Source organism: Oncorhynchus tshawytscha, linkage group LG25 (assembly GCF_018296145.1).
Source record: "Oncorhynchus tshawytscha isolate Ot180627B linkage group LG25, Otsh_v2.0, whole genome shotgun sequence".
NCBI classification, from domain to species: Eukaryota; Metazoa; Chordata; class Actinopteri; order Salmoniformes; family Salmonidae; genus Oncorhynchus; species Oncorhynchus tshawytscha.
This window is the reverse complement of record NC_056453.1, coordinates 36759704-36775999: the sequence shown is the minus strand read 5'-3', so window position 1 is coordinate 36775999 and position 16296 is coordinate 36759704. Positions and strand designations below refer to the sequence as shown.

The window sequence follows — 16296 nt, the reverse complement described above, 5'->3', positions numbered from 1 at the left end:
AGGAAGGTACATAGGCATAACAATGGCAACAACAGAGCATATCCAATATACTGCAAAAACACCTCTATGTTCTCATTCTAGTAGCCTACGGTGTATGTGACAATAAAACATATATATATATATTTTTCTGAACCATCACACAATTACAAAACAAGTCTTGTGAATGTTATAAAGAGATTGGGCTGGTATCTAATGTCCTTATCATCAGGATATTCATTCCTTGGACCATGTTGATCGTGTTTGTGTAGGAGAAGTAGAATTTCGATAGCATCCACTTCATTGGCAATAGCAAAGGTGAACGTCATGTCTGACATTGTTGCGCTTCCTAGAAACAGCAGAAGTTGGCCGACTTGCTGTCAGTGCATATGTACCTCTCCCGACTTTACTCGCTGGCTTCCATCTACTTTCAGCTTAAAACTCAAACGTGCCCAGTCAGCTAGTCAGCTAGTCAGCCAGCCAGTCAGTCAGTAGCTGGAACACTGTCACTATGGAACACTGTCACTACACTACACAAAAAGGTGCTATCTAGACAATAAAGGGTTCTCTGGCTGTCCCCATAGGAGAACCCTTTGAAGAACCATTTTTGGTTCCAAGTAGAACCCTTTTCACAGAGGCTTCTACCTGGAACCAAAAACGGTTCTCTACGAGGACAGCCAAAGAACCCTTTTGGAACCCTTTTTTCTAAGAGTGTATGGAACACTGTCACTATGGAACTATGGAGCTGTGGAGAGACGGTATCAACATCGCTGATACTGCTCGTCGTTACGGCTCTATGGAACACAGATCTTTGAACGAGAGAGAGAACGAGAAAGAGAGAGTGTGTGTGTGTCATGTGATTGGTGTTTCCAGAGGAAGGGGATATATTTAACCACACATGCTAGAGAGGGAAAATCAATACTCCCAGCCTGGGGCACGGTCGATATTGGCTTGGACACACACACGCAAAACACACATGTTTGTTTTACTATCTCTCTGGGGACCAAACAATTGATTCCCATTCAAAATCATATTTACGCTAACCCCTAACTCTTAACCTAACCCAAAACTGCCCAATTTCCCTTGTTTTAGTATCCTTGTGAGGACTTCGTACATACTTAGTATAACATGTAATATTATGCCAAACACTGGTAATGGTTGGTTAGACATGAACACAACACACTTGACATGTTGTATTAGGCTGCATTTATACAGGCAGCACAATGATGATCTTTTGCCCAATTATCGGCAAAAGATCTGATCTGATAAGTCAAAAGACGCAAAGTGGCAAAAGATCAGAATTGGGCTGCCTGTGTAAACGCAGGCTTTTTATACATTTTAAATACTGTTTGATTGATCTCTTAATGGAGGTAGCAGCGCTACAGGACACAGAACAGACATGTTATCAATGTATTTTGGATAAAAATAGCAACACTGGGCTCAACTAGTGAGTAAATCAAATCAAATACTACAGGCTAAAGAGCAGGTTAACTAACAGCAAATAGGATGATGTTCGATAATATTGCATGCTTTCATTCCATAACTCTTTTAAAAACATAATGTGTTACATTATTACAACCTAAAGACACCTGGCAACAATCTGCCCAACTCTTATCTGACCAATGGACAAGATGCAAGCCAACTCTTATCTGACCAATGGACAAGATGCAAGCCAACTCTTATCTGACCAATGGACAAGATGCAAGCCAACTCTTCTCTGACCAATGGACAAGATGCAAGCCAACTCTTATCTGACCAATGGACAAGATGCAAGCCAACTCTTATCTGACCAATGGACAAGATGCAAGCCAACTCTTATCTGACCAATGGACAAGATTCAAGCCAACTCTTATCTGACCAATGGACAAGATGCAAGCCAACTCTTATCTGACCAATGGACAAGATGCAAGCCAACTCTTATCTGACCAATGGACAAGATGCAAGCCAACTCTTCTTCTCAATCCTTTGCCTCTCCGCCATAACAGTTCTGGTGAAGGAAGTGAACAGTAAAAATATAGCATGTTAGGCCGAGCTTTCAGCAGTAGATTCTGGTATATTTTGATTCAGAAGACAATTCCGATTTCGGAATGTGGACCTCTCGGAATGGCATTCCAAGGTGCAGCTCAGGGAGCAAACAGAAAAACGGGAGTTTTCTCCAACCTGTTTTGCTTCGGGAAAGAAAATGAGACATTGTGAAGCTGGCTTCTAAGGGTGAAAAATATGGAGGGTTGTGAAATTGTTTGTAAAGACTTATGTGGAAGTTGATAGAGAGATGAAGAGAGAGAGAGGGCTTGGTCACTGTTCCTCACAGAGGTAATATGATTACAGCAGCATACACATATATTAGAGCAGGAGGAGAGGCAACTCCAGTAACTCTTTAGAAACCCACAGCGATATAATAAGAGTCATGAATCAACTCCATCGAACGGGGAAGCTAGCCTTGTGCAATTCATTTTAACACAATTAATTAACTGTCTATACACTGCTCAGCCCAATTCCGGATAGGTTTTAATGTAAAAAAATATAAATAAAGTTTAAACTGCATATTCACCAGAACAGCTAACGTACACTGCCATTTAATGAAACATTATGTGTAGCTAGTTATATGATTTTAAAGACAATATTTTGTTGGGGCTCCTAAAGGGTTTCAGGTAGTTGTCTCTGTATCCACCTCTAGGGTTCTACTGAATCTCTATTTGTACAGGAAGACTGGTGTTGTTTCACCAATGCCTGGTGTTTTTTCTTCGCTTGGGGAATAGCAACACGACAGAACGTTCAGATAGAAATGTTATATACAGAGCTGCCTGCGAGGCCTCTCTATTATCCAACTCCAAGACATACAATATCTAGTCTATTCAATACACGTTTATCTAAAGATTCTGCAATGTTATATCCTATGGAACTGTCCCAGGTCTAAGTCTTGGTGTGGTCGGGGCTGGGGGTGGCTGTGTTGTCTTCCTGTCCGTCGGCTGATATCTCCCCCTCTCTCTCGGACAGCCCCAACCCCAGAGCCAGGCTGCAGGTCACCGGATGGGTCCACGATGTCGTCTGCGTCACATGACTGGCACGAGACAAAAATAAGACAGAGCAACACATCACTCTCAGGTCATCACCCCTGAACCTCTGATCCCTCTTCAATTGAATGGATCAACTTCCTTAACATTTTTGTGCTTCTAACCCTAAATTACCAGAACATGTGGTCCCCTCATTACTTACTAGTCTTTCATTTAGTCATCAAGCACAAAACAACACACTCAGGGATTCCCTGCACATATTTCATTCAGTCACCCACAACAATAAGACACACCCTGGGACTCCCTGCACATATTTCATTCAGTCATCAACAACAATAAGACACACCCTGGGACTCCCTGCACATATTTCATTCAGTCATCAACAACAATAAGACACACCCTGGGACTCCCTGCACATTTTTCATTCAGTCATCAACAACAATAAGACACACCCTGGGACTCCCTGCACATATTTCATTCAGTCATCAACAACAATAAGACACACCCTGGGACTCCCTGCACATCTTTCATTCAGTCATCAACAACAATAAGACACACCCTGGGACTCCCTGCACATCTTTCATTTACTCGACAGCCAGCATTGCTAAGACTGCGTGTAAGACTGCGTGTAAGACTGCGATCAAAGAAGATATGTTGGGTTGAGTCTATTCTGTGGTTTACAGGAGTCTCCGTTCAACAGCAGCCTTTGACTGGTTCTGTCCGTATAGTCGAGAAGTACTGGTTCTGTCCGTATAGTCGAGAAGTACTGGTTCTGTCTGTATAGTCGAGAAGTACTGGTTCTGTCTGTATAGTCGAGAAGTACTGGTTCTGTCCGTATAGTCGAGAAGTACTGGTTCTGTCTGTATAGTCAAGAAGTACTGGTTCTGTCCGTATAGTCGAGAAGTACTGGTTCTGTCCGTATAGTCGAGAAGTACTGGTTCTGTCTGTATAGTCAAGAAGTACTGGTTCTGTCTGTATAGTCGGAAGTACTGGAAGTTTTAATTCATGGAATAGAAAAAGTGATGTGGGACTTTGTGGAAACTTGGCACAACATTGAGAGGTTGGTTCTGTAAGCGTGGGGCTCAGTGGTGGACTGGCAGATGATGTGGGCTTGTTGGTGTAACTGAGTCAGGCAACTCCAATACCTTGACTTTGTTGTCCTTAAGCCATTTTGCCACAACGTTGGAAGTATGCTTGGGGTCATTGTCCATTTGGAAGACCCATTTGCAACCAAGCTTTAACTTCCTGACTGATGTCTTGAGATGTTTCTTCAATATATCCACATAATTTTCCTCCGTCATGACGCCATCTATTTTGTGAAGTGCACCAGATCCTCTTGCAGCAAAGAACACCCACAACATGATGCTGCCACCCCCATGCTTCACGGTTGGGACAGTGTTCTCGGCTTGCAAGCCTCCCCCTTTTTCCTCCAAACATAACCGCTCCAGGCTTATGACCTTATAAACAAGCCCACATCATCTGGCAGTCCACCACTGAGCCCCACGCTTACAGAACCAGTACTTCTGACTATACAGACAGAAACAGTCAAAGGCTGCCATTGAGCGGAGACTCCTGGAGTGGTTAGAATATTAACCCTCTAGTTGTTTGGACTTACTTGATGAAGTATTTGACTCCTTCTGCAGTGTAGGCCTCTTCCCATCCATATGGAAGATCTAGAAAAAGAGAGAAAGAGAAAGGGAGAGAGAAAGAGAGCAACAGAGAGAGAGAGAGAGAGAAAAAACCTGACACTCTCAGCACACAGGGGTACAAATACCTACCTGGCGGTGACAGTATTTCCTCCCAAATATGACACATCTATGACAAAACAACCAACAAAAATGGGTCACAACTCCTGCAGCTCTGTCGTATGCTGGATCTGTACATAGTCAATGGTAGGCTTCGAGGGGACTCCTATGGTAGGTACACCTACAGCTCATTGTTTGGCAGTAGTACTGTAGATTACTTCATCACTGACCCCAACCCAGAGTCTCTCAGAGCATTCACAGTCAGCCCACAAACACACCTAACAGATCACAGCAAAATCAAAGTCTACCTGAACCGAGCAATACTCAATCATGAGGCATCAAAGCCAAAGGAACTAAACAATATTACGAAATGCTATAGATGGAGGGAAAGTTGTGCGAAGCCGAAAAGTCAAATATCCTATTTAGGCTTCCTACTGGCATAGTTACACCTTCACTATTACAGTGAAATGCTTTGTCCAGGAAGTTGTCTAAAATGGATTGAATTTGTTGTTGCCTAGATGTTTTTTGGAAGGTTTATGCTATCAAATCGACATAGTTAAAGCAGACAACCTATGAAAATGAACAACAATGACAAATAGTTTGAAGAAGAATGCAAAAACCTAGGAACGAAATTGAGAAACCTGTCCAACCAAAAACATTGAGATCCAGAAAACCTGAGCCTACGCCTTCACTATGGTGAATCACTAAAACAATACAGAAATACACTACGGAAAAAGAAGGAACAGCACGTCAGAATCAGCTCAATGTAACGGAAGAATCCATAGAATCAAACCACTTCTGGGAAAATTGGAACACACAAACAACACCACGAAGTGTTGTCTATACAAAACTGAGATGTGTGGATAAACCTTTTTTAGCTCTAAAACAAATAACAAACAGCCAAAACATATACATGATCAATTACAAATCTAAAAATCAGCAATTAAAGACTACCAGAACCCACTGGATTCTCCAATTACATTGAATGAACTACAGGATGAAATACAAATCCTCCAACCCAACAAGGCATGTGGTGTTGATGGTATCCTAAATGAAATGATCAAATATACAGAACAAAAACTCCAATTGGCTGTACCTAAACTCTTTAATATCATCTTCAGCTCTGGCATCTTCCCCAATATTTGGAACCAAGGACTGATAACCCTAATCCACAAAAGTGGAGACAAATTTGACCCCAATAACTATTGTGTGATATACGTCAACAGCAACCTTGGAAAAATCCTCTGCATTATCATTAACAGCAGACTCGTACATTTCTTCAGCGAAAACAATGTACTGAGCAAATGCCAAATTGTCTTTTTACCAAATTACCGTATGACAGAGCACATATTCCCCCTGCACACCATAATTGTCAAACAAACAAACCAAAACAAAGGCAAAGCCTTATCAAGCTTTGTTGATTTCAAAATAGTTTTTGACTCAATTTGGCTTAAGGGTCTGCTATACAAATGGATGGAAAGTGGTGTTGGGGGAAAAACATACAACATTATAAAATCCATGTACACAAACAACTGTACAAATGTACAATGTACACAAGTGTGCCGTTAAATTTGGCCAAAAACACACACATTTCTTTCCACAGGGCCGTGGGGTGAGACAGGGACGAAGCTTATGCCCAACCCTCTTCAACATATATACAATTGAAGTCGGAAGTTTACATACACTTAGGTTGGAGTCATTAAAACTTGTTTTTCAACCACTCCACAAATTTCTTGTTACCGGGTGGTGCAGTGGCCAAAAATGGCCTAGCATTGTCCGGGTTAGGGAGGGTTTGGCTGGCTGGGATATCCATGGCTCATTGCACACCAGCGACTCCTGCCGGCTGCAGTGCACACTGACCAGGTTGCCAGGTGTACACTGTTTCCTCTGACACATTGGTGCGGCTGGCTTCCAGATTGGATGTGTGCTGTGTCAAGAAGCAGTGCGGCTAGGACTTGGGTTGTGCGGCTAGGACTTGGATAGGTTGGGTTGTGTTTCGGAGGACGCACGGCTCTCAACCTTCGCCTCTCCCGAGTCTGTACGGGAGTTGCAGCGATGAGACAAGACTAACTACTACCAATTGGATACCACAAAATTGTGGAAAAAAAAAATAAATATATATATATATATATATATATATATATATAGTTTTGGCAAGTCGGTTAGGACATCTACTTTGTGCATGACACAAGTAATTTTTCCAACAGTTGTTTACAGACAGATTATTTCATTTATAATTCACTGTATCGCAATTCCAGTGAGTCAGAAGTTTACATACACTAAGTTGACTGTGCCTTTAAACACCTTGGAAAATTCCATAAAAATGATGTCATGGCTTTAGAAGTTCTGATAGGCTAATTGACATCATTTGAGTCAGTTGGAGGTGTACCTGTGGATGTATTTAAAGGCCTACCTTCAAATGCAGTGCCTCTTTGCTTGACATCATGGGAAAATCAAAATAAATCAGCCAAGACTGCAGAAAAGAAAGATTGTAGACCTCCACAAGTCTGGTTCATCCTTGGGTGCAATTTCCAAACGCCTGAAGGTACCATGTTCATCTGTACAAACAATAGTACTCAAGTATAAACACCATGGGACAATGCAGCCGTCATACCGCTCAGGAAGGAGATGTGATCTGTCTCCTAAAGATGAACGTACTGTGGTGCGAAAAGTGCAAATCAATCCCAGAACAACAGCAAAGGACCTTGTGAAGATGCTGGAGGAAACAGGTACAAAAGTATCTAAATCCACAGTAAAACAAGTCATATATCGACATAACCTGAAAGGCCGCTCAGCAAGGAAGAAGCAACTGCTCCAAAATCTCCATAAAAAAGCCAGACTACGGTTTGCAACTGCACATGCGGACAAAGATCGTACTTCCTGGAGAAATCTGGTCTGATGAAACAAAAATAGAACTGTTTGGCCATAATGACCATCGTTATGTTTGGAGGAAAAAGGGGGAGGCTTGCAAGCCGAGTCCCAACCGTGAAGCATGGGGGTGGCAGCATCATGTTGTGGGTGTTCTTTGCTGCAAGAGGATCTGGTGCACTTCATAAAATAGATGGCATCATGAGGATGGAAAATTCTGTGGATATATTAAAGAAACATCTCAAGACATCAGTCAGGAAGTTAAAGCTTGGTTGCAAATGGGTCTTCCAAATGGACAATGACCACAAGCATACTTTCAAAGTTGTGCAAAATGGCTTAAGGACAACAAAGTCAAGGTATTGGAGTTGCCTGACTCAGTTACACCAGCTCTGTCTGTAGGAATGGGCCAAAATACACCCAACTTATTGTGGGAGGCTTGTGGAAGGCTACCCGAAATGTTTGAACCAAGTTAAACTATTTAAAGGCAATGCTAGCAAATACTAATTGAGTGTATGTAAACTTCTGACCCACTGGGAATGTGATGAAAAAAATAAAAGCTGAAATAAATCATTCTTGCTACTATTATTCTGACATTTCTCATTCTTAAAATAAAGTGGTGATCCTAACTGACAAGTAATTTTTACTAGGATTAAATGTCAGGAATTGTGAAAAACTGAGTTTAAATATATTTGACTACGGTGTATGTAAACTTCCGACGTCAACTGTATCAACGAATTGGCGAGGGCACTAGAACAGTCTGCAGCACCCAGCCTCACCCTACTAGAATCTCACACGTCTACTGTTTGCTGATGATCTGGTGCTTCTGTCCCCAACCAAGGAGGGCCTACAGCAGCACCTAGATCTTCTACACAGATTCTGTCAGACCTGGGCCATGATCGGTAAATTTCAGTTAGACTAAAATAATGGTGTTCCAAAAATGGTGTTCCAGTTGCCAGGACCACAAATACAAATTCCATCTAGACACTGTTGCCCTAGAGCACACAAAAAACGATACATACTACGGCCTAAACATCAGCGCCACAGGTAACTCCCACAAAGTTGTGAATGATCTGAGAGACAAGGCAAAAAAAGGCCTTCTATGCAAACAAAAAGAACATAAAATTTGACATACCAATTACGATCTGGAAAAAAATACTGTGTTGGTCCGCTTACCAACCAATAATTCACAAAATGGGACAAACACCAAATTGAGACTATGCATGCAGAATTCTGCAAAAATATCCTACAGTATGCGTACAATGTAAAATGCCAAATAATGTATGCAGAGCAGAATTAGGCCGATACTCGCTAACTATAAAAATCCAGGAAAGTGCTGTTATATTCTAGAACCCTCTAAAAGGAAGTGATTCCCAAACCTTCCATAACAAAGCCATCACCTACAGAAAGATGAAGAAGAGTCCCATAAGCAAGCTGGTCCTGGGGCAATGTTCACATACACAAACAGACTCCACAGAGCCCCAGGACAGCAACACAATTAGACCCAACCAAATCATGAGAAAACAAAAAGATAATTACTTGACACATTGAAAAGAATTAACAGAGACTGTCACCGTGGCAGAATACCTGACCACTGTGACTGACCCTAAACAGAGACTGTCCCTGTGGCAGAATACCTGACCACTGTGACTAACCCAAAATTAAGGAAGCTTTGACTATGTACAGACTCAGTGAGCATACCCTGCTATTGAGAAAGGCCACCGTAGGCAGACATGGCTCTCAAGAGAAGTCAGGCTATGTGCACACTGCCCACATAATGAGGTGGAAACTAAGCTGCACTTCCTAACCTCCTGCCAAACATATGACCATATAAGAGACACATATTTCCCCTCAGATTACACAGACCCACAAAGAATTAGAAAAACAAATCCAATTTTGATGAACTCCCATATATATATTGGGTGAAATACCACAGTGGGCAATCACATCAGCAAGATTTGTGACCTGTTGCCACAAAAAAAGGGCAACTAGTGAAGAACAAGCTTCGCTGTAAATACAACTCATATTTAGATTTATTTATTTTTCCTTTTTTTCCCCTTTAACTATTTGCACATCGTTACAACACTGTATATAGACATATGACATTTGAAATGTATTTTTCTTCTGGAACTTGTGTGAGTGTAATAATTACTGTTCACTTTTTAATGTTTATTTCACTTTTGTTTATCCAATGTAAACATACAGTACGAGTCAACATTTTTGACACACCTACTCAGTACAGGGTTTTTCTTTATTTGTACTATTTCTACATTGTAGAATAATAGTGAAGACATCAAAATGACAAAATAATACATATGGAATCATGTAGTAACCAAAAAAAGAGTTAAACAAATCAAAACATATTTTATATTTGAGATTTTTCAAAGTAGCCACCCTTTGCCTTGATGACAGCTTTGCACTCTCTTCGCATTCTCTCAACCAGCTTCACCTGAAATGCTTTTCACCTGAAAACCAGTCTTGAAGAAGTTCCCACATATGCTGAGCACTTGTTGGCTGCTTTCTCTTCACTCTGCGGTCCAACTCATCCAAAACCATTTCAATTGGGTTGAGGTTGGGATGATTTTGGAGGCCAGGTCATCTGATGCAGCACTCCATCACTCTCCTTGGTCAAATAGCCCTTACACAGCCTGGAGGTGTGTTTTGGGTCATTATTCTGTTGAAAAACAAATGATAGTCCCACTAAATGCAAACCAGATGGGACGTCGTATCACTGTAGAATGCTGTGGTAGCCATTCTGGTTAAGTGTGCCTTGAATTGTAAATAAATACAGACAGTGTCACCAGCTAAGCACCCCCACACCATCATACTTCCTCCTCCATACTTCATGGTGGGAACCACACATGCGGAGGTCATCCATTCACCTACTCTGCGTCTCACAAAGACACGGTGGTTGGAACCAAAAATCTCAAATTTGGACTCAGCAGACCAAAGGACAGATTTCCACCAGTCTAATGTCCATTGCTCTATTGCTGTTCTTGCCATAATATGGACTCTGTCTTTTACCAAATAAGGCTATCTTCTGAATACCTCCCCTACCTTGTCACAACACAACTGATTGGCTCAAACGCATTAAGAAGGAAAGAAAATCCATGAATGAACTTTTAACAAGGCACACCTGGTAACTGAAAATCATTCCAGGTGACTGCCTCAGGAAGCTGGTTGAGAGGATGCCAAGAGTGTGCCTTGTTGTGCCTGTCATCAAGGCAAAGGGTTGCCAAGAGTATTCCTGTCATCAAGGCAAAGGGTTGCTACTTTGAAAAATCTCAAATATAAAATAGATTTAGATTTGTTTAACACTTGTTGTGTTGCTACCATGTTGTTGTTATATTGTGTTGCTACCATGTTGTGTTGTCATGTGTTTCTGCCATGATATGTTGTTGTCTTAGGTCTCTCTTTATGTAGTGTTGTGGTGTCTCTCTTGTTGTTATGTGTTTTGTCCAATATAAACTCAGCAAAAAAAGAAATGTCCTCTCACTGTCAAATGTGTTTATTTTCAGCAAACTTAACATGTGTAAATATTTGTATGAACATAACAAGATTCAACAACTGAGACATAAACTGAACAAGTTGCACAGACATGTGAATAACAGAAATGTAATAATGTGTCCCTGAACAAAGGGGGGGTCAATATCAAAAGTAACAGTCAGTATCTGGTGTGGCCACCAGCTGCATTAAGTACTGCAGTGCATCTCCTCCTCATGGACTGCATCAGATTAGATTTGCTATTTCTTGCTGTGAGATGTTACCCCACTCTACCACCAAGGCACCTGCAAGTTCCCAGACATGTCTGTGGGGAATGACCTTAGCCCTCAGCCCCCGATCCAGCAGGTCGCAGACGTGCTCAATGGGATTGAGATCCGGGATCTTCGCTGGCCATAGCAGAACACTGACATTCCTGTCTTGCAGGAAAACACGCACAGAACGAACAGTATGGCTGGTGGCATTGTCATGCTGGAGGGTCATGTCAGGATGAGCCTGCAGGAAAGGTACCACATGAGGGAGGATGTCTTCCCTGTAACGCACAGCATTGAGATTGCCTGCAATGACAACAACTCAGTCCGATGATGCTGTGACACATCGCCCCAGACCATGACGGACCCTTCACCTCCAAATTGATCCCGCTCCAGAGTACAGGCCTCTGTGTAATGCTCATTCCTTCGACGATAAACACGAATCCAACCATCACCGCTGGTGAGACAAAACCGCGACTTGTCAGTGAAGAGCACTTTTTGCCAGTCCTGTCTGGTCCAGCGACGGTGGGTTTGTGCCCATGGGCGATGTTGTTTCCGGTGATGTCTGGTGAGGACCTGCTTTACAACAGGCCTACAAGCCCTCAGTCCAGCCTCTCTCAGCCTATTGCGGACAGTCTGAGCACTGATGGAGGGATTGTGCATTCCTGGTGTAACTCGAGCAGTTATTGTTGCCATCCTGTACCTGTCCCGCAGGTGTGATGTTCAGATGTACTGATCCTGTGCAGGTGTTGTTACACGTGGTCTGCCAGTGCGTGAACAATCAGCTGTCCGTCCTGTCTCCCTGTGGCACTGTCTTAGGCGTCTCACAGTACGGACATTGCAATTTATTGCCCTGGTCACATCTGCAGTCCTGATGCCTCCTTGCAGCATGCCTAAGGCACATTCACGCAGATGAGCAGGGACCCTGGGCACCTTTCTTTTGGTGTTTTTCAGAGTTTCAAAGTTTTCATAACTGTGACCTTAATTGCCTACCGTCTGTAAGCTGTTAGTGTCTTAACGACCGCTCTACAGGTGCATGTTCATTAATTGTTTATGGTTCATTGAACAAGCATGGGAAACAGTGTTTAAATCTTTACAATGAGGATCTGTGAAGTTATTTGGATTTTTACAAATTATCTTTGAAAGACAGGGTCCTGAAAAAGGGATTTTTCTTTTTTTGCTGAGTTTATAAATATTTTTTAATCCCAGGCCGTCATCAGAAATAAGAATTTGTTCTTAACTGACATTCCGAGTTAAATAAAGGTTAAATAAATAAATAGATTGACCGAGGAGGCAGGGGATGCTGACGTTTTCATCATTCTCATCCGGTGATGCCAAGTGTGTGTGTATTCTAGCTTATTATGTATGACAGCTGTTCATATTCTTCTGGAGCAGCACTTTACTCAGGCCCATGCTGGGCCATGCCACCTGTGGAGGGTTAGCCGGGGTTAGTCAGCGCACGGTGAGCCACGTGAGACCACAGTGACACCAGGGTGGTGGAGGAGAGGAACTATGTAGGGCTGAAGCAGAGAGAAAGGGATGGCAATTAGGCCTAGCTGATTGGGGATTGGTAAACTGAGGAGGGGAAGGAGTGAAGTTGGAGCAGGGGACAGAGGGACTGGGGATTGGTTGGAGCAGGGGACAGAGGGACTGGGGATTGGTAAGGGGAGGAGGGGAAGGAGTGAAGTTGGAGCAGGGGGCAGAGGGACTGGGGATTGGTAGGGGAGGAGGAAGGAGAGGAGGGGACAGAGGGACTGGGAAGTTGGAGCAGGGGGCAGAGGGACTGGGGATTGGTAAGGGGAGGAGAGGAAGGAGTGAAGTTGGAGCAGGGGGCAGAGGGACTGGGGATTGGTAAGGGGAGCCAGAAGGGTTATTAGCTATAATATTGAATTAAGCATTCAATGAATTATGAATTTACAGACACTTTGATTCTATCTACACACACCACAATTAACTCCTTGGTCTGACCCTAGCACAATGATGCTCCATTGATCATTTCTCCTCCCTCATTTCCCTGTCCACCTATCTCTCCCTCTCCCCTTTATTTTATATTTGAATCTCCCTCTATATGATGTCCTTGCGGGGATTGTTGTAAGCAGCTTTAAACGCTTTATTGAATGCTTTTTATTTATCAGAATTTGATTGAATTCAGTCCACTGCCCCAGGATGTGGGGAAAAGGACAAATTGAGGAACAAAGCTGGCATTGAGCCCTCTGTGGTTCACATGGTAAGACCCCTTTTCACTTCTCTCTCCGGGGCCAGGGCTAGGACTCAGTCTCTGGTCACGAGGGACAACAGTTAGAACCAGAAAGCCTTGGAAGTATTTCTGAAATATACACTGTGTATTGTTCCAAACGGATTATTTGGCATGTCAAGCCAAGTTCGATCAGTTCAAATCAATTCAGATCAGTTCAAGATCATTGGATACTTTATTTTCTGTGACTGATGAGTTCACTAAAACCTGAGACCAAACTGCTTATCCCCGGGCCCCGCCTGTCAACATTGAATTAACAGAGTGAAACCCAGTCTGTTAAATGTATCACTAATATACACATTGTACATTGAGGGACACAAAGGAATTTTCTGACCGATATCATGTTTTTCTGTTTCCGAGGGTGTGAACTATCGCCGTTGCCGAATATGTGCATTGTGTTTATTGTGCCATGTACAGCGATTCTTATTGTAAAATAACACGTTTTGTTCACAGAGGGACAGGATGATATTTGGTGAAAGGTTGACTGGAACCATAGAATCAGAACTAATAGATCCACTGGATTTCACACAATCCAGACATCATTGCAGGAGTAGAACACAGAACACAGCACTGAATTCTGAGTGAGGATGTCAGAAGCATCAATTGATCGAACATTCCAAATGGTACATCCAACATGGCCACCGGTGTACCCACATATGGAATGTTGTTTGGAATGGGAATATACCTTCTACTAGTCCAACTCTATACCCCTAACCCCTTTGGGTGGCCCCTGTGTCAAGAGACGGCAGACACTGTTACAGGTTTCAAGATGATCCATTTTCTTCAAAAGTGTGAAAATCTAGTTCCATCTACGTAAACTAATTGCAAACTAATTGCAGATGCAGCTCAAAGTTATGCAAGCATAGCTAGTAGTTCCCAAATGTGATTTTTGGTGAGTGTGGACATTTACAAATGAAAGTGACCAAGAGAAATTGTGCAAATTAACAAATTGTTGATGCATGCTTTTCTGAAGGAAGAACAGCATGTGTACATGGAGCAGAGGGGAGAAGAACAGAGGAGAAAAACAACCCTAGTAGGAAGCACAGGGAAAAACATGGCAGCTGTACCGATAACTCATCCAAAGCTCTTTGACTTCTGGCAGAAAATCATTAAAAGATATCTGAATGCAAACATTTAGTTGTGAATTGCACACAAGTTTAACTTCATCACCTCATGTACACTTCACAACAGAGACTAGATATAGAATGCTATGGACGCACCAGTTCACTTTCTGGGGAACTACGATAAGGTTCATAATTTAAAATAATAAGGTCATCTTTATTATACAATAATAGGATATGTGATACTGTTAATGGTTTGCCTAAATGGCGGAACTTGGTGAAATAACGTTCAGAGAATCCATTTTTTGCAATTTGGTAAAATAATTTGTTTTTTAAGTGTATGTTTCCCAAGGATCAATGTAGCGCAAGTGTAAAAATGTTTTAATTTCCTTTTCTCCTAAATGGGATTATAAATTGATCAACTTTTAAACCAGCATTACTTCCATTATTCATCCAAGTACAGTGTATGGTATGCCCTTGTGAAGCACTGTCTGTATTTTTATCAAATGTATTAAAAAAAACACTCACATTTTGGAACAAAAGACAGAAAAGAGAGGGTTTTGGTATTTGGTTTATTTGCCAAAGCAGCTGATATTCTTCCTGGGGTCACAAAAAACACAAAATACATCAAGTAACCAAATACTGATAGATTGATAGACAAGGACAGTCACATACATTTAAAATACAACGATATACAAACAATACGACTAAAGAATGTGTGTGTAGATTGTGTGTGTGTTAGAGTGTGATAGTGTGTCATTTCACAGTCTCTATTGTGCCATGGGATGTTATTTTATCAACTTCTGAAGGGATTTTTGCTGTATGCCTGAGTAATTGGAGATGGGAGTTCAATTCGACCATGGCTCTGTATAATATGGTGTGTTGCTGTGAATTCGTTTTGGACTTGGGGACTGTGAAGAGACCCCTGGTGGCATGTCTGGGTGTCTGAGCTGTACGTTATTTGATTAGGTAGACAATCAAATGTTCATCACAGTAATATTTCTCATAAAAACGAGAAGGAAAGCAGGTCATTTCTCATCAACCGTCAACCAGGAACGACTGGCATGCAAGTTCTGTGTGCGCAGTTAAGGGCAAGGCGTGCTGCTCGGTTTTGCATGCTGCACTTGACCATATTAACGGACAGTAATCAAGATGGGACAAGACCAGAGACCTAACAACTAGTACAGTCCCCATCTTTACAACAATTTTGTCAATATGGGGCGGCAGAGTAGCCTAGTGGTTAGACCATTGGACTAGTAACCGAAAGGTGACAACGTACACATCTGTCGTTCTGCCCCTGAACAGGCAGTTAACCCACTGCTCCTAGGCCGTCATTGAAAATAAGAATTTGTTCTTAACTGACTTGCCTAGGTAAAATAAAGGTAAAATATGACTTGACCATGATAATTGACCATCCAATGGCATACCTAGGAGTTTAGCCCTCCTCAACTTACTCAATGGTCACACCCTTTATGCACAACTCCAGTTGAGGTTTAGATCTTAGAGAATGTTTGGAACCAAATACAACAGTGTATTACTACTCACCCATTCTAATACTGACTGTAACTTCTTATTTAGAATTTCAGTGAGCTCACTGGCTTTGGGTGAAGACATGGAGAGTGTGGAATC

At 42.1% G+C, this 16296-nt stretch overlaps 1 protein-coding gene across 1 annotated transcript in view; it reads right to left on the bottom strand.

The window, feature by feature from the left end:
• Positions 1 to 619: 619 nt before the first annotated feature.
• LOC112236147 (syntaxin-binding protein 4) overlaps positions 620 to 16296 on the bottom strand; it is a 95544-nt gene continuing 79867 nt past the window's right edge. The window contains exons 10-11 of the mRNA XM_042306298.1: positions 4606 to 4663; positions 620 to 3037 (exon numbers count right to left, since the gene is read on the bottom strand). Of these exons, the coding sequence (XP_042162232.1) occupies positions 2890 to 3037; positions 4606 to 4663 (206 nt within the window). The 3' untranslated portion in view covers positions 620 to 2889. The remainder of the gene's footprint in view (positions 3038 to 4605; positions 4664 to 16296) is intronic.